A 23900-nucleotide genomic window follows, 5' to 3' on the forward strand; every position below is an offset into this window, starting at 1 on the left:
ATTGTTGCTCTCCAAATCCCACCAACCCCAGTCAGCATGGTTAGTGGTCAAGTATGATGGAAGTTACAGAAATATCTGGAGGGCTTCATGTTCCCTACCTCACCATGGACTGCTGACACTGCTATGTCACATAATTGTCTTGATACTTGACTTTTGTAAGTATATTCCTTTTTTGTTACTGATCTTTTACATGCACTGAGCGCATTGCTTATTTATTGAGCCATATTCTAGAAATCCAGATTAGGATCCCAGTTGACAGTGCATAAGTGCTGCTATTGTCATACAGGAGATGTGGTTGAATGCAAGTTGTTTCTTCTGACTAAAGTTACCTAGTGTTTTCATGGCCGAGTTGGGATCTGAAGTTGCTATACCCACCACCACTATACTATACCAGACCACAACTTGAATGTGAAAGTCAAATCAATATGTAATTCCATTTTGGTGCTCCCAATGGATGCCAGAGCTTAATATGGGTTCTAGTAAATCTGTTTAAGCAATTTAGAGTTGAGCACTCATTGAAAAGGCAGAGGGGGTATGGAGAAAGCTGAATTGTTCACATTATCTAAGCACAGCCACATTGGGGCTGAACTGGGGAAGATATCTGTTTTGCATCACCAGTTACATGAACCATAACTCCACAGTGAAATGTAACTTCTTGGGAGTCCCTTTTGACTGCTTACATCTAAAAATAGCTTCAGCTGTTAATTGTAGCAGCTGAACAATATATCCATAGAAAGTAGCAAAAATTTAGAGCTTCAATAATGTTAAAGGAACAGAACATTGGATCTTACTTGTTTGGTCTTGCTTAACCTAGACCCGCCTGAAAGTCATATTCTTTGAGCTGGGAAGCTTTCGCCTCTAATCCCAAACCTCTGGGGGTTGGCTGTGACTATTCTGGTGAACGAAAGGCTTTTGACATAGACTCTGAAACAAACCATATGTTTCAGGGCTGAGCCTTGACACTGAAAACAGTCTCAACGATCTGCGGCTCAAATTAACTGATAGTCCCAAGTCTCACCTGTCCTCTATTCTTGAAATTCTTCTGTGAAGTTCTTCAGCAAGCTGAAAGGCAATGCCGTGCCATTTCCAAAAATTCAGAATCACTGTTGTGTTTCCAGCACTAACAGGGCTTATGCATGCTGAAATCTGTCCCATTTTTTAATAATCTGTGATTTCTACATCTTGGACTTGGATGCTTTTGTTACTCTCTCACTTATAATACTGAGTGCTGTGTTCTGTCACAATTCCTGGATTTTTGTGACAACATTTCCATGCCAAATAAGCTGTATTCTCATGCTGCTCTAATTGTTCTAATTGTTCCATATCAAATAGTCTACAGTATACTCACCAGACAACATGTTATCAGGCAGTACTTTATGGGGGTGGGGGGTGGGGGGTGTGGAAAACATGACTGTGCAACAACAGCATAGAGTTGATGCAGTTTCAAGATCACAAAACTTTTGCATAGAACATTCTAGAAAAGCATTGGGATATACTTGACTAAGTAATCCCTTTCATATGCTACTTGAGTGAAGGGCAAAGTGTGCAGACAGGAGCGGCCTTCAAGGTCACTCCTGATGGCATGCAGCTCATCCTGCCTCCATCACCCATGTGCATCTGAAGCACAGAAATCTACACATGTAATTTTGTATAAAGGCATGCCCCACTTACATGGGGGTTATATTCCGGGTCTCCACAGGCATAAGTGAAATCATGTAAAGTGGGGAGCCCCCTCTAAGCACCCTTTAAATACCCTCTCTGCCACTCTCTCTTCAATCCACACCAAAAATACTGTATCCAAAAATCTTCACAATTAGAATTGAAGCTCTGGGGCAGGCAAGAGGCTGGAGGGCATGCAAGAAAGTGGCTGCTGCTGCTGCGCCACCAGGCACGTCAGCTGTTAGGTGGGGAGGCTGAGCAGCGGAAACAAAGCCCTATTCTATCTCCAGTCTCTTCGGGGTTTCCTCTGCCCTCACTGACATCCTCTTTGGGCTCTGAGGATAGTCTCCTCATGAGCCACAAGGACCCTTCAGCTCTCTCCTGCCATTTCCATTGAGTTGTATTATTGAATTACTTCCCGGCAGTGCGTGTGTGAATCGATCACATGTAAGTGGGGGGACACCTGTATGCATAGATGGCCTTATGTCCTGGAACCCTGCAAAGCCAGGGTTCGTGATATCGGGGAACCCTGTTGCACATGTGCACAAGGCTTCCCTGCCTCAGATGCTGCCATGTTACATTTCTGAATATAGCTTGGCTCTTAGCTATTGCTTGTCGCAAGGCCACTCAACATAATGCTGATGGTTAGCTGCTGCTCATTATAAAAAACAACAACAAACATTTTCAAATAAGCATCAGTTGCCACAGATAAGAACGAACACGTTCATGGAGCCATGCCAAAATGAGTTGCACATGCCATCACACACAATCCCTTTGAAATCTAAATATCATTTATTTGAAATAACAGCATTAGCAACCTGCTCTCTACAGAGCTAGACAGAAATGTCTGCCTGTGTGCTTGCGGTTGCACAAAGACAGGCATGCCACAATGGAAATGCAACCACAGCACCTCCAGCATTTTGAAGCCCACTCCCCACTGAAGTAGTAGCTTGGAGAAACATGCAAACCTCCTTTTGTGCAATTACATGCATGCACACATGTCCACATGCCAGGGCTGCCTTGTCCCTTTCTTGGAGGAAGGGATGCAACTCTAATAGGCAATGAGGAAGGCTCCATATACCTCCAGATTATTTTCCTCCCCTAAACTTTGTATTCGGTCTCCACGTGGTCTGCCTCTCCTACTATTTTAGACCTTAGATCATGGGTAGGCAAACTAAGGCTTGGGGGCCGGATCCGGCCCAATCACCTTCTAAATCTGGCCTGCAGGCGGTCCGGGAATCAGCGTTTTTTTACATGAGTAGGATTTGAGCTTTTATTTAAAATGCATCTCTGGATTATTTGTGGGGCATAGGAATTCGTTCTTTTTTTCTTTCAAAATATAGTCCAGCCCCCCACAAGGTCTGAGGAACAGAGGACCAGCCCCCTGCTGAAAAAGTTTGCTGACCCCTGCCCTAGATTATTCCACATGTAACCTTTAGAGACAAGCTGATAGTCAGATAAGATGAATGCTAAGCAGCCGTTTACTTCACACTCTCCCAGCACACCACTTTGCTATTTTCTGTGCCCATGGCTTTCTAGGACTAGGCAAGGAATCCAGGAGGATATATGAGATGGAAATACTTAATGTACATACAAACCAGCTTCGATTTGTAAACATTCACCCTTCTTACTTCTGGGCCTGTATGACCACAAGAGGGGGAAAGAGCACCACATACTGTATACTGTATGTGCTACATAATGCAGACCTGCTAATCCATATATATATATATAAAAGCAAATATATATATATATATATATATATATATATATATGCTCCTACTCTGAAAGTAAAGTGTTAATGAGTTATTTGCTCGTATGTGGTACAAGACAATTAAAATAACATGGACTGAATTGTAGGAATGTTACCAGGGGAAATCAATCTCATTGGAATGCTAACTCTTTGATATATATATATAAAACCTGTCAAGGGTCAGACATCTAGAGTGCTCCAGCTCCACCCTCATAAATTGCCATAGCAAAAATTGAAATTTTTCAATAGCAAAAGAGACACATGTTGCTGCATTCTTTCCTTTTTACTGACTGAACCACACTCAGAAAAGGAAAAGCAAACATCTCCCACAACATCTGAATCAAATATATAACTATTGGCAGCTCTCAGTTTTGCATTTCACCCTGAGCTTTAACTGGCAGGAGGTAGCAAATTCATGAGTCCCCCCCCCCTTTTTTTCCAATGGAGCCCAGCAAGAGGGAGGGGGCCATTTTGACAGGGTTATATCTCTGGCAAAGCACAGTTTTCTGCAAAGTTAATAATCACTTTCACTGGAGATGCTGTAAAGTGGCTCATAATTCACTCCTTTTGTGCAATAAATGCAGGACAATTAAATCCAGGTCTTTTGAATATTTCTTTAAAGACGGGGGGACAATCCATCATAGCTTGCTTATGTACAGCATAGGAGAATTAACAAAGAAAAAGCAGATGTGCTCAGTCATGTCATCTCATCATATTTTCCCACAGTTGTGGCTATTCAAGACGAGCAAACTGAAACAGCAATGTGATCTAGTGGATGGAGGACTGGGTTTACACCTGCAAGATGTGTGTTTAAATCCCTAGGCAACCATCAAGTCAATGGATAGATTTAGGGCCAGACATCTAGTCACATGGGAGATGCATGATTGGCTCTCCCTTCATTTTTACTTTAAGCAGTGCTGGAGGAGGTAAATGTTCCTTTCTCAGCATGCCATTTTCCTGATCAAAATCTCACCACGAGCTGCAGTTTGCCTTGATAGCATAAAATATAGGAAGGTGAAACCACCCACCCACATATCCTTGGCTAATATCAAGTTCAGTGTGCTGGTGGGGAGTAAGAACTAAACATGTGTAGCATGACCTTCAGGCAACTTGTCATCTCTCTGTCTCAGTCCCCCATTCCACTTGTGGTCTAAGATTAGTGTGGCATGACCCTATAATGAAGGAATGAAAGAAAGAAAGAAAGATGTTTAAGCTGTGTAGCACAGGTCCAGAGGTTTCCCCTTACCTCAAGTTCCAATCGTGCTTTCTTGAAAAAAAAGTTTATCAGTCTGATCCACCTGGGAAGCCTGAGTTCCTAGAAGAAGTTTTCCAAATACATATCCCTAGTTAGATGAGGAGCTGGACACATGAAGGGGTGTTTCCAGGAGCGGCTGGTGCAGTGGGGTGGTACTGGGCCACTGACCTCCTGATGACACTGCTGCCATTTGCCAAGAGAGCGTGGAGTTGGGGCAAGGGTGAGGGTGAGGATGGGCTGCATGAGCACACTGGTGGCCTGGCTTTGGTGGTGCACTTAGGTAGCCCCAACCCCACAACAGCCCCAAACCATTCAAATAAGTGGCAGCCACACTGCTGCCAGGACGGTAATGGTATGGCATTGTCCCACCATGCTGGCTACTCCTGAAGTACATGTACTAAAAAATAATTCTGTATTGTTGTTTTAATCTGTTGCCCAGTTAATTGGAGCACCTTATCATCGTCGTCATCATCATCATTAAAGATTAGATATTTTGAACTCCCTAAACAATACAGTGGTGCCTCGCAAGACGAAATTAATCCGTTCCGCGAGTCTCTTCGTCTAGCGGTTTTTTCGTCTTGTGATTTAATCCGTTCCGCGAGTCTCTTCGTCTAGCGGTTTTTTCGTCTAGCGGATTAGCGCTATTAGCGGCTTTTAGTGGCTTATCGGCTTAGCGGATAAGCAGATAAGTGGCTTAGCGGCTTAGAAAAAGTGGGGGGAAGGAAAAAAACCCCGCAGGAACTCGCAATACATTTTCGTCTTGCGAAGCAAGCCCATAGGAAATTCGTTTTGCGAAGCACCTCTAAAACGGAAAACCCTTTCGTCTAGCGGGTTTTCCGTCTTGCGAGGCATTCGTCTTGCGGGGCACCACTGTATAGCCTATCAACTGTTCAGGTTGGAGAGGGGGCTACAAATATTTCACTTTCCCTGTTAAAAAGCCATTGGTGCATCTGCCAATCACTCTGGCTGCTAAGCATGTTTCCAGAAAGAGCATTTAACTTAAGGGAGCTTCCTTATATTAAGCCAGTCCATTGGCCCATCTAGCTTAGTAATTTTTACACCCTTGTTGTCCAATCTGCTGCTCACCTTATTTATTATTTATTCATTAAAATTGTATACCATTTTTGGCAGTGTCTTGCTTGCTTATTCTTACCTATGTAAAGTGTAATGCAGAAGCAAATTTTGTGGTCCAAGTATGCCACAGAATCTACAAAAGCAAAGATATGTTTGAAAAATCAGGTTCCTGGGTTTTTGGATTCTCCTACCTCTCACAAAACAAACACATCCCCTTGTGAGACTTGGTGATGTGGGGAAATAAGATGCTTCCTTCGTCTGGATACCACACAATACACGTGCTGCCTGCAATGTATATTTATTCTAGTTGCCTATTTAAAATTACTCCACATTCCATCACTGCTATCAGTGTCCTGTTCATGTACTTGCTGAAAGGCATGGGGACATGAGTGAGTGAGGTAGGCAGCCAATTTCTCTTCTCAGTCCTTAATCCTACTCCTTTGGAGGTCGGGGCAATCCACAATGTGAAGGCTTTGTCTAGGGTGAATGCCAAATCCTGATGGCTGAGAATTTGTGGTCTGTGTTGTTGTTGTTTTTAAACAAAACCCTTTCCCTTTCCATCAGAATTTCAAACCTTTCCTCTAGCTTCTCTGGAAAATGCTGGGATCTTCTATGCTCTCTGACTTTTCCCATTTCTTCCCTGTGGAAAAAGCAGGTTGAAGAAATGAAGATCACTGTACATAAAAGAGAACCGTGGAGGCTGGAGAACAACCAGGCAATGACCACAGTGGCCTGGTTCCAAAAACACTTGTTGAGGGGGAGAAGGTTGACCAAGTAACAGATGAAAGACGGATGATATCATCATACTGCCTTAGGCTAGGAGAAAGAGAAAAATGCCAGCAATCAGTAAATGTCTGGCAGGGAGTGAGAATAAGGGGAATAAGATTTTGGAATTGTATCTAGAAGTCTTTGGTTCATTTGCATCATTTGGAGGGAACCAGATTGTGATGTTTGGCATTTAGGGGTGGATGGTCAGTCCTGCCCACTTTTGATGGGGACTGCTATCCTCTGTCAGCTTGATAAGTGTTTCAGTGCTGGTTTTGCAGTGTTTCTGTGTTAGATATTTTTCCCTGGTGGTTTGTGCCTATAGGGGGACCATAGGGAGACCAACAGCCAGAGTCAATGACAGGCAGAGCCAACTCATTCTAGTTGCGTCTCCATCCTGCTTCTCCCTGCTGAGTCCTACAAGGGCCACACTGAGACCAAAGAGGAGGAAACTGAGAGGCAGTGCCGCCCCCTGGACAGGTTGTAAGTAAGAAGACAGGCAGGTGGGGGCTGGTTGAGAGAAGACCTGAGGTTGGTGGGGCAGTGCCCCATTCACCCCTTTGCCACTGGGGTTTGTGCAGGAATATTTTTTTTAGCTGCTTGTGCTCTTTTTTCTTCTTGGCATGGACTGCAGAGTAACAATAATTAAATCACAGAAATGTTTTTTTAATATAAAAAAGAAACAAATGAGCAAACAGCTAACAAATGTTAAATAACATAACTATCCCCACCACATAATGTCATCTGAATTCCATTGTGACTTATTGCCACTAGTTAATGTAACTTTACTCAGATATTGTGGCCGTCCACCCAAATACCTCACTGTAGTGATGTTTCTTAAGGCAATGGGCACAAAGAAAAAGAAAGCGAGTGATCTATACATGTTTTTGTGGTTTCACACCAATCATAAATCTACAGATCTCCCAGCCCTCATCTGGGATGATACACGATCTGTGCCAATGGCAGAGATGCACACGGTCCCCCTCAGCACTAGTTCTCTGAAGTGCAGAAACAGGTGATCAGAATCTTCTTTATTATTATTATTACATTTATTTCTATCCCACCATTTTCCATGACAGGGATTCAATATGGCTATTGCTATTTACAGGCCACATGGGTGAGGTACCTCAAGATTGCACTGTGCTGTAGCCATTTCTCAAACCATTATATAAATATTCATCATTAGCAAATGGGAATCCATTCGGGTCACTCAGTGCAACTGAATGTTGGAAGACGCAGGACAGGACAGATAAACGGATGTATTTTTCCACACAGCAAGGCCAGCCTAAGACGTTTTGCGACTGTAGGCCAAACACCTTGACACACCAGCCCTCTGCCCGAACAGAGCTAAATCTCCACCTCTGGATTAAAAACCCAGTACTGGAAATGTAGGCAATGCACAGTAAATGTGAACACAGTCTAAGATTAGCCCATGAGTAGTGGATGGTGTTACAGTCTTTTGGACTTAATGTTTTGTAACAGACTCTGTTACAGCATTGACATTCATTTGGAAATATGGCAAACATTCAAATCTTTCAATGCAATAAAGGTTTTGCTTTTTTAAAAAACCCAATGTGATGGAAACATAAAAATATTATTAATGTAAACACATTTTCTTTTTTAAAAAATGCTCTGTGCACCACCAGTTTTTAGTCAATAAGGAAGTAAAATGCTTTAAGATCAGTCTGACAATGGTTCCAATGCTGTTATGTTATAGCATATCATCTCAGCAAATCCTGGAGGTAACAGCAGCCATGTTGGTACAATGCCTTCATTTGAACAGAAGATAACAAGGCTCCTCATGAATAAGCTCAGTCATTAATTGTGTAGAATTGTATCACTTCTTCCTACAATCTAAATCATGATTGGCCTCCTGCTTCTTCAGGACGTGAAAGCATATTTTGTTACACATATATTCTAACTGCTCCATCTTACTCCAATAAGTGTAAAGGGGCAAAAAGAAAGGAAATTGATCCTGGGATCTCTAAAGATATCAAGGGGGAAATGCGCTAGTTGTCATTCTTCATAAGCACAGTGTTTGTTTAAACCATATTAGTTAAAGGCAGACTGAGGGGCCAACTTTTGGATGAAAAGTTTTGCAAATATTTTAAGTAGCCTTTTAATTGACCCAGTTTGACATTAAAAGCACTCTCTAAACTCTTGATATTGTTAGCCATTTAAGATAAGTGGCAATAAATACAGATTAATTGAAACCCATGAAATGAAATATTTGAGGCAGCAGCAAGGCCGTGAAAAGCCCCTTTGTGCTCTGGTTGGATGCCAGGTTGTACGCTTGAGTTAGGTTAACAGAATCTCTTGTCAGACTCACTGAAGCTTTTGGTAGCTCATGCTGTGACCATCTGCAAAGACAACAAACTTTGGGCAAAGGCAAACGGCATGATTGGCAAGTCTGAAGAAAAATAGAAACACGCAGAGGAAGGGTTCCTTCTCAATGCTGTCAGCTCGGCAGAGTAAGGATAAGAGGCCGGAGAGAAAAACACTGACGTTTTCATTGCACACACTGAGTGCCTTTTCAAAACTGCCAGCCCAAAGCTTCAGAAGGTCCTTTGTAACGATGCTCTGCAATGTACATGCTGAAAGGTGGTTCACACAAACAGTCGGCATATTCAGTATGCAGACTGAGATGATCCAACTGATTTGTGCTCATGGACAGGATAATTGTAATTTTTTAAATCATACAGTCTAAGATAACTGAGGCCAGTAGTAAGCACAAGAAATGTATGGAACAAACAGAAGCCAGCCATACAAACTGCATATTTGTTGTTCTCAAGGACAGTGCATCCAGGAACAAGCAGTCTCCCGTCCCCTGCCACTGGTGCCGTGCATTGTGAGCCAGTGCCTACAGTGGCACCAGTTTCTGGCAAGATCTCACGAGATCTCTCATGTTCCTTGAGATCTTGTAAGATTTTGGTAAGAGCTCACTGGAAACTGGGAGTCACTGCTGGTGCCACTGTTGGTGGAGATGACAGAATGTGTGGGCAGCAAAGCTGAGGCGAGAGTTGCCTCTAGGTTCTGAATAGACATGGTTAGGATTGTGGTTAGTCTGGGATCACCTCATCAAACAATCCAGTTACTATCTATTGTCCAAGTGACTTACAAAAATCATATATATGCCTGCTCAGAAATAAGTCCCACTGAATTTGTCAGGGCTACTCCCAGGTAAGTGGGTATATGACTGAAACCTTAGATATGCAATCAAACACTTTAGTCTGGTGATGGCAACATTACTCCTTATTTTCCCCCATAATGATTCTATTTCAACTTCTTTTTCAAAGAGACAAATTAGTTCCTAAAATCCTTTGCTTTGGATAACTGAAGCCAAAATGTCCATCACTGAAATAGGCTATCAGAACAGATGAACGAGCCATCAAATCAAGTATCTGCATATTTGGCAGATGCCCAAACTTTTGATGATATAAACTTTTTTGGGAAATACATTCCACAACTTTCCCAAATATGCATGGACGGTTGTAATTCCAGCAACTGTGAAACATTAGTTCACTCTTTTCTTTTGTAAGTTTACCAGATTCTGTCCCTGGTTGCCTCTGCTCACCCTCTGATACCCAAAAGTGATTATGTCATCAGTTAGAACAGAGAGATTATCTCTAAAGAAGGGTCTTTGAATTTTAAGTATTCCTCACATATATGCAGGCATTATTTTATTATTTACTCTCATTTTACTGCTGCATGTGGTAATTGAAGGATAGTGGTAGCTTGTTGTGGCATATCCAAAACAAAATTTGAGTTTCCTAAAATCCAGTTGCCCTTGGGGGAAAAGTGTGAGCTATTCCATGCCTAATGACACCCACACCATGAAGATGAATCACTGAAATGGTTTTCTGTGTCATGTCCAATGACTGTAAGTCATTAGATTGAGATGAAGACTCTACTTTTTCGCTTTGGCCTTCATCTGGTGGGTCACGCCAGAGCATCACAGTGAATGATAAAATCTTGAAGAAAAGTGCCAAACAAGTCAGATGTTGTAGCCAAGTGTCATTGCTTCTCGGCCTTTTGGCTAAGCACAAGTGATGTTGTAGCCAAGTGTCATTTTGCTAAAAGGGACACAGAATTTTCACTATTTTTTCAATCTAGCTGCTACTCATCCTTTTTTTTCACAAGCTATTTTTCACAATAAATTTCTGTCAAATACCTAATATATTTCAGGAACTTATTAAAACAATGGTTAAACGAATTAGGCAAAAGAATACACACTATTTAGAGAGCTTAAGCCTAACCACATCTCAAAGGGATTCTACCATTAATCCAATTGCAGTAGAACCCCTATTGTTTAAATCTTATTTATCTTAAACATCTTTTGTGTAATCTGATTCTACTAAATTTAGTAGGAGACAGATTCTGAATTTGCTGTGTGTTTCTCAACTGCAGTAGCTGTAAACCTATACAAACAGCTTCATTGTTTAACAGAATTAACTCAACGACTCAAGTGCTCTACATATCTCCCAGGCCATTCACTAAATGAAACTGTACTCACTTGTTTTCTATTGAACAAATTCTTAAATCCTCTTCTAATGTTCCCCCTTACACCCACCATCACCATCATCATCACTACTACAGTAAGACTCAAATCCCAACAACCTTCTAAAAGCTGCAGAAAATAGAAATCCCTCCTCCTTTTGGCACCAAATTTCTCAATACCTGGGTAGACCGTGGTCAAGGATAGAACCCCAAATTTCAGCTGACACCTGGGAAAGCTTCTTCTCCGATTTATATGCAGCTCACGCTGCCAGCGGAGGAAGGATAGAATTGGCCCCCTTGCCTGAGTGGGATCCTGTTACCTGCTCTGAAGTGGAAACACTTATAGGCCAATTTGAGGTGGGCAAGGCACCCGGAGACGATCTTATTTCCATAGATGTTATTAAAGCCAATAAGGATTGGTGGTGTCCACCCTTAGCAGCTCTTTTTACTTATATAAACAAAACAGCACAATTTCCTCCAAGCTGGAACTCTGCACTGATTGTGTTAATTCACAAGAAAGGGCCGCGCACAGACCCGGCCAATTTTAGACCAATTAGCCTGCTAAATGTTATCGGGAAGATCTATTCAAGATTTCTACTTAACAAATTAACGACCTGGGTGGAAAGCAACAACATCATCGCAGAGGAACAGGCGGGTTTCCACCCTGGAAGATCAACAACAGACCAAATCTTAATCCTAAATCACTTGGCCACCAAGTATGCTGACAATGGCCTAAAAGCCCTCCACGTCGCCTTTATAGACTTTAAGCAGGCCTTTGATCTAATTCCCAGGAACCAGCTATGGGCAAAATTGGCAGCGACATCTATCGACCGCCGCCTTCTCCTGCTGATTATTAATTTGCATACAAATACCTTCCTGAGGATTAGGCTAGATAGCAAGGGGCTAGTCTCCAATCCGGTTGCCACCACTAGGGGGGTAAGACAGGGCTGTTTGCTTGCCCCTGCTCTGTTTAACTTCTATATTAATTCGCTAGTGGTGCATATGGCAAATACTGTTTTCCATCCACCAAAACTGGCAGGACGAGCCTTGAATGTCCTGCTGTATGCGGACGATGCCGCCCTATTAGCTACCTCCCCCATCGGATTAAGGAGGATGCTTCGAGCTCTTCATGAATATGAGACCCAACATGAGCTCCAACTAAATTATGCCAAGACCAAAATAATGGTCTTTGCCGCTCGACCGAAACCTAATTTATGGTCAATTAATGGTATTCCTTTAGAGCAGGTCAGTTGCTTCAAATACCTGGGTCAGGTTGTTAGATCAAATAGGTCCTTCTTGGCGCACAGAGAATACATAGCCTCGAACGCATCGAAAGCAGCCTTGGTGATTAGAACCCTGTACTCCAAGAAACAGGCACAAACTGTTAAAGTTGCCTTGCGACTCTTTAAAATGAAAGTCCTCCCTCTTCTACTGGTGGGCATTGCCTTGGGCTCACGTAGGGACTTTGAAAAATTGGAATCTATCCAAACCCAATTCCTCAGGGCCATACTCAGGATCCCCCCCTCCGTGGCAGCCTTTAGGTATGTGGCCCTGAAAGCGAAGTTATGGCTATGGCTTAAGCTCTGTTTCAGACCGGTGGGTTTGGCCCCCTTGATTCTGAGGGATAACTTTAAATCTCCATGGGAAGGGGAGATAGTGGAGGAAGTGCAGAAGTGCGGGTTGTCCTCCCTTTATATAGAGTCCATGACGTATAGCCACGCAAAGGCGGTGATCGCCCAAAGATTAAGGGATATTGCCAGACAGGAGGACATAGCCCGTGTGAAACCTGGGTTGTTTCTGGGGGAGCAGATGTATCGAGCTGCTCCAGCTTGCTACCTGGCGGATATCCACTACGTGGAATACCGCAGACTATTTACCACGGCTAGGCTGAATGTTCTTGACTCGGTGGTTTTGAAGGGAAGATATGGAGGAGTCCCATATGACCAGAGATTATGCCATTGTGCGTTGGGTGAGGTAGAATCCACAGAGCACATTTTACTGAGCTGTCCCTTCTACAACGATTTAAGACAGTATCTTATAACCCCATATTTACCCCAGCTCAGTCCCCGACAAAGAGGAAAGCAGACAGCATATCTGCTAAATAAGTCTTCTGGGAAAACAACTTTGTCAGTGGCTAAATTCCTTTTCCTGGCACTCAAGTGTCGGAAACGTATAACTGAATGCCTTGATGTGGGTTATCTGTGAGAGGTTTAGTACTGTGGCCCTACCTTATTTATGTACCCCTATGATGTTTTAGTTTATAATTCTGTATTGTGTTTTATTTCTGACTATCGGTCGAATAAAGGAAATTGATTGACTCAAATCCCCTTAAAAAGAAGAGAAAGGAGGAAATGGTGCATCAGTGGGGATCTTCCACTGATTTACTATGAGATTTTCTCCATAATCAATCCAGCTCAATGACAGATAACACACAAAAATTGTATTGTGTGATTGCTGCTGTTTCTTAGTCGTTTAGTCATGTCCATTACCAACTGTGAATTTTTCCTACAAAAAATGGAGCTATATAAACTGAAACCTTCCACAGATTAGAACTATGGATTGTGTCCCTTGCTTATCCTGTTCACATCCATTTCCTGCTTCGTGGAACAGTGTTAATCAATGCTGACTGAAGCAGCATACACACTAGCCTATTTGTGGAACAGAAAAATCTTATGCTCACTCTCAACATGCAGCTTTCAATCTAGACTGGCTTTTGTTCTTGCCCTCCACAAGGATGGGTGTGGCTAATTGAAAAACACAATTAAAAACTTTCCCCCTGATTAGGTTATCCACTCCTTTTCTTCCCTGCACATGCCCCAGGTGAAGGAAGTTGTAATTTCACTCTCTCCATATAAGCCCACCCATAACATCATCGGGCAGGTGAGACCACCATCTGTTTTCTTCTACAGTGGTACCTCGGGTTAAGTACTTAATTTGTTCTGGAGGTCCGTTCTTAACCTGAAACTGTTCTTAACCTGAAGCACCACTTTAGCTAATGGGGCCTCCTCCTGCTGCTGCACCGCCACCACGCGATTTCTGTTCTCATCCTGAAGCAAAGTTCTTAACCTGAGGTAATATTTCTGGGTTAGCGGAATCTGTAACCTGAAGCATATGTAACCCGAGGTACCACTGTATTTTCAAATGGATACACTGGGAGATAACGCAGAATCAATGTAAAGCTTTTATTTTTGGAATTAAATCAGTTGCTCAGAAGCACTTTTCAGAGGCAAAAATATGCAATAGATTGATATTATGTGTGGACTGCATAGAAAAGAACAGTACCTTGGATCCCAAACACCTTGGTGCTCGGACATTTTGGTTTCCGAATGCCACAAACTTGGAAGTGAGTGTTCCGGTTTGTGAACTTTCTTTGGAACCCAAAAGCTTCCACTGCTTTTGATTGGCTGTAGGAGCTTCCTGCAGCCAATCAGAAGCTGTGCTTTGGTTTCCAAACGTTTTGGAAGTCAAATGGACTTGCAGAATGGATCCTGTTCGACTTCCAAGGTACTATACTCAATTTCCATTGCTTCTAGAGTAAAATGTGTGTATGGAGCCTGAAAAGTATGAAGGCTGTTTTATTCAGTCCAATGAATTATAAGGAAGAAACATATAGAAACAAAATTGCATGCTACATCTTTTGGCTGCGAGGTAGGTGGCGCTGAAACCAGCATGCTGCCTCCTAAATCTGAGCCATATTTATGTGGCATGTGTTTAGTTCCTAACTGGCCTCAGAAGCACAGCCTTCTGTTGCTTAGCTAAACATGATTTCCTCCCATGATCAAACAGTTAGCAAACATTGTGTCCTTGAACCCTGTCTTAATTTCAGAGGTGATAAACTCAGCCATCAAGTCCAAAAATGGCAAAGATAATTTTAGAATAAAAGGCAAAGTAGAAATGAACATAAGTAAGTCAGACTTCTTAAGAAAAATAAAGCCCAAATTAACAGCATACATAAATTCTGTTTGTTATCATATGTGTTACTTGCAAATTATTTGCCCATAAAAATGAAATAAGCCAGAAGACATTCTCCCCTTAAACACTGATTTTATGTGTGTATTCTTTGTTGCCAAAATATTAACTCTTTTTAATGGCACATGTGATCCTGGCTGCTTGGCTATTTCTCAGCTGGAGAAGGCAGTTGGGAAACTCCCTGTTCACTTCATCACTTACAAGTTTGCCTGGTACAATGTGCTGTCTATCAATCACTTGAGTTCACAAGGGCGAAGCTTTCCAACAAAGACCAACTCTACTCCAAAGCGTGTCAAGCTAACCCATTTATTTAATCCCCAAAGGGTTATAATCAAGCCTAATGTCCTGGAATAACAATTGTATTTTAACAGACAACGCACACTATATCCAAAAGCTCGGGAATCGTGCTCTAGAATGTCCCAGATTCTGCCACCATAAAATCTAACTCCTATAAACACACAGCCATGCAATGTAATTTGCACAAGTTTATATTTATTGCTCCGATTTGCAAATCTAAACATCTCACGCAATGTGCATAGATGCAACACTTCTGGAATGTACTAACTTTTCGAAAGGTTTTTAAAAATGTGTGTGTGTGTGCACGCGTGCATGCGTGCATGCGCATAAGGTAAATGACCTGGGAAAGTTAGGGATTCTTTGAAAGTGTCAGTTGAACTTACACAGGTCTAGAAAGTAGAAAGTGCATATGAGAGTGAAGCCCCAATCACTAATTCACCCTCCATACATAAACCAAACAGTGATGGGGAATTGGAAGCACACCTGCTATCCCACCATGCCTCCTGGCCCTACCCTAGATGTCCATGTATTTCTGATAACATCTGATAGGGGAGCAAATAGGGGTGGGACTGATGGGCATGCAACACTGGAGGCCTCAGATCAGGCATGGGCAAACTCGGCCCTCCAGATGTTTTGGGACTACAACTCCCATCATCCCTAGTTAACAGGACCAGTGGTCAGGGATGATGGGAATTGTAGTCCCAAAACATCTGGAGGGCTGAGTTTGCCCATGCCTGCCTCAGATGCTATTACAAATGGATGGGGGAGATAGCGGAATGGAACTTCAAACCGTATGTAGACCCCAACAGTCTACATCTAGAACATCTTGATTTTGAAAATTTTAACCAAAATATTCACTTTAAGAGGGAGGCTGCATTAAATACTCCCAGATTCCAGTTCTTCATATTTCATGGCTCTCTGGATATGGCTGTATTAGAGAATAAATGAGGGGGGGGGGGCAAGTGCTATTCATAAGAGTAGCAGGAGGAATGACCCAAACACATGGCTGCTTATCATTTTTCAGACGATAAGATGTAGATGCAGAATGTAGAGGTAGGCAGGGTGTCGTTATTTATTCTTTACCACTTCCCACTTCTTCATCAAATGTATATCTCAGCAAGCTCTTAGATAACGTAATGGTGTGTCTGGTCTGGTGGGATTGAATGGGACTAAATAATCTTAAATCCAAATATTTTCCCTTAAGTGAGTTACAAAGCAATATCGAACGGGTTGAGCGATCTGAGGCATTCCCATATGCCCCCATTCCTAGAAATACAGCCCAGATTAGCCTCCCTTGTGGAATCCAGTTGCATGTCCATTGCCATATTGCACAATTTCCAGACTCTGACTCATTCTTGTTGATATTTCTGGAACCTTTCCAATTTGTGTGAGCCTGGGAGTGTGGTATATTTCAAGGCAGACTTTGAGTTTGGTTTTGGAAAGCAATCCTATGGGTTTCCAATAAATGAAATTTGAGCTCAGCTGTAATGATGGTTTAGCACTGCAATCATGTAGTATGTGACTGTGGGGAATAGAGGCATTTCAGAGCGGCCTATGGAAGTTCAATAGTGTCTTGCGTTGTAGGTGATTTGAAAAATATGTATGTAATTTCACCTAAGAGATTGCCCCAAAGTGTAACAAATGAAGGGGCCACTATAGGATCATCTGCCATTGAGGCATAGTGGCTGAAACTGCAGCTTTAAATCCCACCACTGCCACAAACTCATCAAAAGTCAATATCTACCAGTCTTGGTATACCATCTACACCATGGAAGTAATAATGTCTTTTGTACAGGGCTGAACTCCTATTCTAAACCAATAGTAGAAATTATCACTCTCCCATCTCCTGTCTGGTATCGTCTGGTGTCCAGGCACACACACATTCACCACTGCTGCTAACTCCATGGCAAGAAAAGGTTGTAAAGGGGTGACATTTATGTTAACAGCAGCAGACTGGGAAGGGCCTTGGCATTAGAGCCTTGGCCTATACATCCCTTTTCTATTTTTGACCGAGTCCTCTGAAAGAATGAGCTGCTGGCTGGGAACTAGAAGCAGAACCACAGATTGATGCCATGATATGGAGAGCCTAATGTGTAAAAACTGACTCCTTCACAGATACCACTGCAGTATCCCAGCAATGATGCCTATGACCATGGTATTTTTCAGGTGCAAAATCATGAGAACCCACAGATGTATCCATAAATGGCTAGGGACACACACCGTGCCTTCCACGGGAAATTATGACTCAACAAAAATATAATTTCTTCCAATGAGGTAAAATATATATGCATGATACACTTTCTCTCTGTGTGTAAACATATTTTAGCAGCTGAGTTGTGAAGATGCATGAATCCAAACTTTCTTATACTTATACGACTTCCATTCCAGACTAAGCAAGAATGTATACGGCCTCTTACGTGTGGATGGAATCTCAAGAGAAAAATTAAAACAAAAGATAACTTAGAAATTTCTTGTGAAATGGGATTTCCACAATTTGTGCTCAAAAAGCATTTGTTAGAATTGAGCTCCATTGAGCTCTATTCCTCTCCAATGTCCGCATACGTACTTTAAACTGATACTTTTATTCTGATGCCATAACCCAGCAGATCAGAAACAATTCTAACCTAATAATTTATATCATTACAAAACCACCTTAAGATTTATGTCCCAGTCAGTGACCTGCCATATTCACAGCTGCTAATTATTAACTATTTTAATAATCCCATGATTAACATGATGACATTCCCGCTGTCTCATTGGCTGAAGAATGAAATACCGGCAAATGTAGAGAATGAGATGGTCCTAGTCATTCAATAAATCACTGGTTCCATACCACTGGGTGTCTTTTGTCTTTCATGCCATATCCTGGCAATAAAGAGATGATAGAATTACCATTTGTTTTCTTTGCAGCATGGCTTACATTAGCTGTGACCAAAGGAGAACAAACTTTTTGCACAACTTTCTTTTCCACACTTTTATTGAAATGATGCTGCTCAATAAACAGCATCTGTTTTCAGTTTGGGAAGGAGGAGGAAGGCTCACTCTAAGTGTTTGCGATCATCTCATTCTCCCAGGGTACAGCAGATCGCAGAAACCTGACACTCTAAGTGGATATGCATGAAGTAGGCTTGTACCTATTGTAGAAACATGCTGACTCCATGGGAGGCAAAAAATAAATTGGAAATTCCAGTACTGGACTGAGGCCAGAATACATACAGGGGACTAGTGTGTATTCCCACATGCAATACATATGTTGTTTCAAAATATCCCCCCTCCCACTTTTCCTGCTTGCTTCCCCTTCCTCCACAAAATGAATGATGGTTGGAGTTCAGCTTAAGGTCTCCTTAAATGAGACCTTTGGATCCAATTTTATGTCAATATCCTAAACATGTGATTGCTTGTTTTGTTTCACTTCAATGGAAACTTAGTTGCCAGCTGTGAAATTCTGCATTCTGTTCTAGTTTGGCACTCCAAATCCCTCCTCAAAGTTAGCAAGAGGCGTGTTTCTCGACTTAAGTTTGAATCCATTTTAAGCTTACGAAATTGTGCTCCATAGGTCTGCTGCAAATTAGCAGACAGGCAGGCAACCTTTGACTATACTGCAAATGCCATTGCAAAACAGCAGGTAGCACTTTTCTTTGTGGAAAATGCTGAAAACATGTATATGCAGCCTACAGGAAAAGGGAGATAACAGTTGTCTCTGTGTGTGTGTCACTAGTATATGTGGAAATCAACAAAACCAGACCCTACCTGCTCCAAAGGCAAAGAAGAAGCTCTTGTCAGTATTGTCTCTTAAGAGGGCTATCACTCTTTTCCCCATTCTCTCATTCCTCTTGTAGATGAGTTCCTGGCGGAAGTAGCTGTCAATTTCCTGTGCTGTAACCTGTTCATGTGGAGGAAGGGTTGTGTTGATGAAGTTAGGGAGCTGAAATGGAAATGAATAATAAGTGTCAGGAAGAGGTCATGCTAGGGGAAAAATAAAATAAACCTGGCTCATCAAAAGAAGGGTGTGATGGAACATGAAGGGACAGGGGGGAATAGCCCACTGTTTCCACATTCTGAATGCTGTTGGTTAGTCCATTAATCAAAGATACCCCCCACTCTCTCCCCATTTCTATCATTAGAAATACATTGTGCTTGGCTCAAAGTAGCTGTTCCTTGTTGATTTGTGTGATATTCTCCTTTCTTAATCAGAAGTATTCAATAATGGTTCATGTGCAGTGAATTCTTTTTTAACATAGAATCATAGACATGTATTTCTTTTATAAAACATTTTGTTATATATAAAAAAAGTAGAACCTCAAGTGTTCACATAAAGAACCATAGACTCTCTGGAATGGGACAGGGCTTACTTTATTATACAAATCTCTTTTAAGAAATCTATTGAAAATAAAAGCAATTCCCATCTCATAGTCCAAAGCATAGTACCTAATATTCAAGGGAAACAGCCCGCTTTTAGGACTAGTAGGAACACTTGTTTCTGTACATTGAGAAATATCTGACTTGGCTATAATTGGATTCATACCATAGTTCTTTAAAAAGAGTTGAAAGTGATTTGGGAAAGCATTGCTTCCGTATGTACAGATGTATTTCTTTTGTTCCCTTATGACCTCTGGTTCACAAGTTTTTGAAACAATATAGAAATATGTAGACCCTGTTCCCTAGAGGTGAGTGCAATGAATACATGCACCACAAGCCAAGATTCCTCTTTCAAACTCTCTAAAGAACTATTCTCTATCTTTAGCCTCACATGTTCAGAAGATAGATTCAAGTCTTTCTTGCAGGTGACTTTGGGGGCAGAGTTAAAAACCAGAAAGTCTTTATCTGTAAGCCATCAAATGGGCTGAAACACAGCTGTGGGGTTCTTTTTTTAGTATCTGAAGTGCCCACCTGATAAGGTTTGTGCAACCCTGATTAAGGAATGGTGTCTAAAGGGATGTTTACCTATGAAATCCTGCCTGGAGAAGGAGAAGGAGAAGGAGAAGGAGAAGGAAAAGGAGAAGGAGAAGGAGAAGGAGAAGGAGTTGACAACACTGGACTATAACAGGGGTAGGCAACCTAAGGCCCATGGGCCACAAGCGGCCCACGGGGGTCGTTTAACCAGCCCACGAGCCACCCTGAACTGAGCTGCCCACTTGGTGAGTCCCCACGCACTGCACTAAACCAGCGCAGCACAGGGTGGGACTCACTCCGCGGTGCCAGAAATCACACACACACACACGCCCCAGCACACAGAGGGATCTCCACTGGAGTAAACTGGGCCAGGCGAGGTAAACCTTGCCAACCCCTGGACTGTAAGTAGAATTAGGCAAGCAGAAACAAAAGGATGTAAACATAGTAAATGGACACCAATTAGGTCTTTGGTGAGACAAGGACTGTGCTCCAAGCTTGTACCAGGCTCCAATAAATTGTGCTTGGCCACTGCTCTCATGTAACAATGCCTGCTCAAACTTAGTGTTCTAGTGAATCAAAACAAAGTAGCTACTGAGAGCACTTTATATACCTATAAGGAAAGCATACAGTAAGTACTAAAACATTTAAAAGACAAAGCTGTCCAATCACACCATTTTTTAAAATGAATACACTGCCATTCTCATGTGTGCTGAAACCTAGTGCTAACAAAGGTCAGAAAAATATTGCATTTTATAAATTTGCTGTAAAATATATGATATAGAAGACACCTGCTTGTGTGATTTATAGACCTTTAAAACTTCTGGGAGAACTGTTTATGGTTATTTCAGGCTGCAACAAGGAAAATAAAGGTGGGAAGTGTGGGACTGTGTGGTTATTAAAGTGACAACTGCTGCTGTTAGCTCAACTGTTTCAGCTTCAGGATGTGAGCTTACATAGGGAACCACTCCTCATTAAACAAGACAAGAAGTGAGTAATTAATTGTGCATATGGCCCAGAGTTTCCAGACTGACCCCAACCTCCCAGCTATCTATACAGAAATATCTGTGAGAGAGGGGAGTGTATTTTCCAGGAAGTTGTGGAAAACAGACTAATATGTTATGTTTAACATGACAAAACTGGGTAACACTAGCAGGACTTGGAGCATTTTGGTTCAAGGACCAGTAGAGTTGCTTCATAGGTAGCGTTGGGAAAGGATCACTTCTCCATCTGTAATATACAAATAATAGTGGCCTGACTCTCAGGGTCATTGTAAACTAAAAAGTTTGCAAATAAATTGTGCTTGGGAAATTAAAATGAGAAGCAGGGGACAATGCTTTTCAAATTGATTTTTAAAAGTTTCCATTATAATGCAAAGTGCAGCTCTAGAAGCAGAGATGACAAGGAAGGGAAGGAATAATGGCAGTATGGAATGTCAGAGGAAAGGGAGAAAGAGAATTCATGGCTATTGCAGCTATATAAATTGCATAGTGTTATACTTGTGAGAGATTTCCAAATGGGCTGGCCATTTTGGCTTTGCAAAAGTTGCAGGGAATCATTTTATTAAAACATATACCACATGCAGGATATAGCTAACAACATTATCTTTTGTTTCTCCCTGAAGTGCAAGCTACAGCCCCATTCTGCAAAATAAAGAAAGCAAAAACGATCCAATCTCTCCAGTTTGTAGTGCAGTTCCTTGGGAGTTTACACACCCACTCCCAAACCTAACAGGAGAAGTGCAAGAAAGAGAGCTTGGGTTTTCATTGAGTCAGCATTTCCATGACTGCAATGGGTTTTCCATCATGATTTTCTGCTGGCACAGCTAAACACTCCACATTGTGAAGGTGGTGGACCTAAAACTTTGCTTTGCATTTCAGCAGAGGAACAGGATAATGATACTCCCTTGGTTATATATTGATATCCTATATATATATATATATATATATATATATATATATATGCAGGTTTTGGTGTCCTCGGGTGTCTTCCCGTGTAAAAGTTGGGGTGTAAAAGTTGGAAGACACCCGAGGACACCAAAACCTGCATTCCTGTACCCGTGAAAATCTACGAAAGCAAATATATATATATATATATATATATTCCTATATATATATATGCTTTCGTAGATTTTCACGGGTACAGGAATGCAGGTTTTGGTGTCCTCGGGTGTCTTCCCGTGTAAAAGTTGGGGTGTCTAGGCGACGTTTCGACGAGGTCTCACTCGTCATCTTCAGGCTGGTGCTTTCGGCTTCTTGTTACTGGAACAGAGCAGGATCTCAGTGTTTGAGTTCCTATAAATACTGTAGAGGGGGTGTGGTGTATAGCCTCCAATGTTCTGGGCAGAGAGGAAGTTCCCAGGCTAGTGTGCCTTTTCTTCTTTTGTTCCTTAATTACTTGAGAGATATCTTGAGTGATTTCTTGAGTGATATCCTGAGTACCACTTAGGTGGGTCATTAGGTGTGGATTAGTTGTTAAAGTCTTTGTGTCTTGACCTCTTGAACTTTGTGAAGAGTTTTCCTGAGAAGATGGCTGTACTGTACTTAGTTGTGCTCTGGCTTGGCTTCGTGTATAGGGGCGAGCTCTGGTTTTGTGGCTTGTGTCAGCCAGATCTGTGTAGGGATTGCAGGGGGGTGCAGCATCCGGAGGTGCCACCATGGATTGGATACTGGATGGTGTCTGTAATTCATCTGTGGAGAGGGTCTGGGTTTGGGTCTGGTGTGGTTGATTGGTGTTGGCGTTCTGTGTGCCTCTGGATCTGGTGTCAGTTTTTGTGGGGAGGGCTAATTTCCAGATGTCTGGCAAGCGGGATGTGTCGTCACGCTTGTTCATGTTGTGAGGGTGTTTCTCTATCTCGATGGCTTCCATGATTATTCTCTTGTGGTGATGTTCCGTGTTAAAGAGCAATTTGGAATCTGCAAAATTAATTTCGTGTCCTGTTTCTTTCATGTGTTGGAAAAGAGAGGAAGTTTTTTTCTTCTTTTTTGACGGCATTCTTGTGTTCTGCGATACGTGCATTTATTCGTCTGTTTGTTATCGCAGAACACAAGAATGCTGCACCCCCCTGCAATCCCTACACAGATCTGGCTGACACAAGCCACAAAACCACAGCTCGCCCCTATACACGAAGCCAAGCCAGAGCACAACTAAGTACAGTACAGCCATCTTCTCAGGAAAACTCTTCACAAAGTTCAAGAGGTCAAGACACAAAGACTTTAACAACTAATCCACACCTAATGACCCACCTAAGTGGTACTCAGGATATCACTCAAGAAATCACTCAAGATATCTCTCAAGTAATTAAGGAACAAAAGAAGAAAAGGCACACTAGCCTGGGAACTTCCTCTCTGCCCAGAACATTGGAGGCTATACACCACACCCCCTCTACAGTATTTATAGGAACTCAAACACTGAGATCCTGCTCTGTTCCAGTAACAAGAAGCCGAAAGCACCAGCCTGAAGATGACGAGTGAGACCTCGTCGAAACGTCGCCTAGACACCCCAACTTTTACACGGGAAGACACCCGAGGACACCAAAACCTGCATATATATATATATATATACACACACACACCATTTTACTTTAAAAGAAGAATGTAAATATACCATGTCTGTTTCTGTGAAATCTAGGGCAATGAAAGACAAAGACACACACATAGAGCCCACACATGCCAACAGAAAAACAGCCACAAGACAACTCTCTGGGCAGAGGTAGCCGATTCACATAACAGAAGACCTCATTTG

At 42.1% G+C, this 23900-nt stretch overlaps 1 protein-coding gene across 1 annotated transcript in view; it reads right to left on the reverse strand.

Moving 5' to 3' along the window:
* The window catches only part of TRABD2B (TraB domain containing 2B), a 244683-nt gene that overhangs the window by 45981 nt on the left and 174802 nt on the right, over positions 1 to 23900 (reverse strand). The window contains exon 4 of the mRNA XM_081868259.1: positions 19017 to 19191. Coding sequence (XP_081724385.1) covers positions 19017 to 19191 — 175 coding nt within the window. The remainder of the gene's footprint in view (positions 1 to 19016; positions 19192 to 23900) is intronic.

The sequence above is a fragment of the Podarcis erhardii genome (assembly GCF_964252035.2).
Source record: "Podarcis erhardii genome assembly, chromosome: 6".
In the NCBI taxonomy this organism is placed as follows: domain Eukaryota; kingdom Metazoa; phylum Chordata; class Lepidosauria; order Squamata; family Lacertidae; genus Podarcis; species Podarcis erhardii.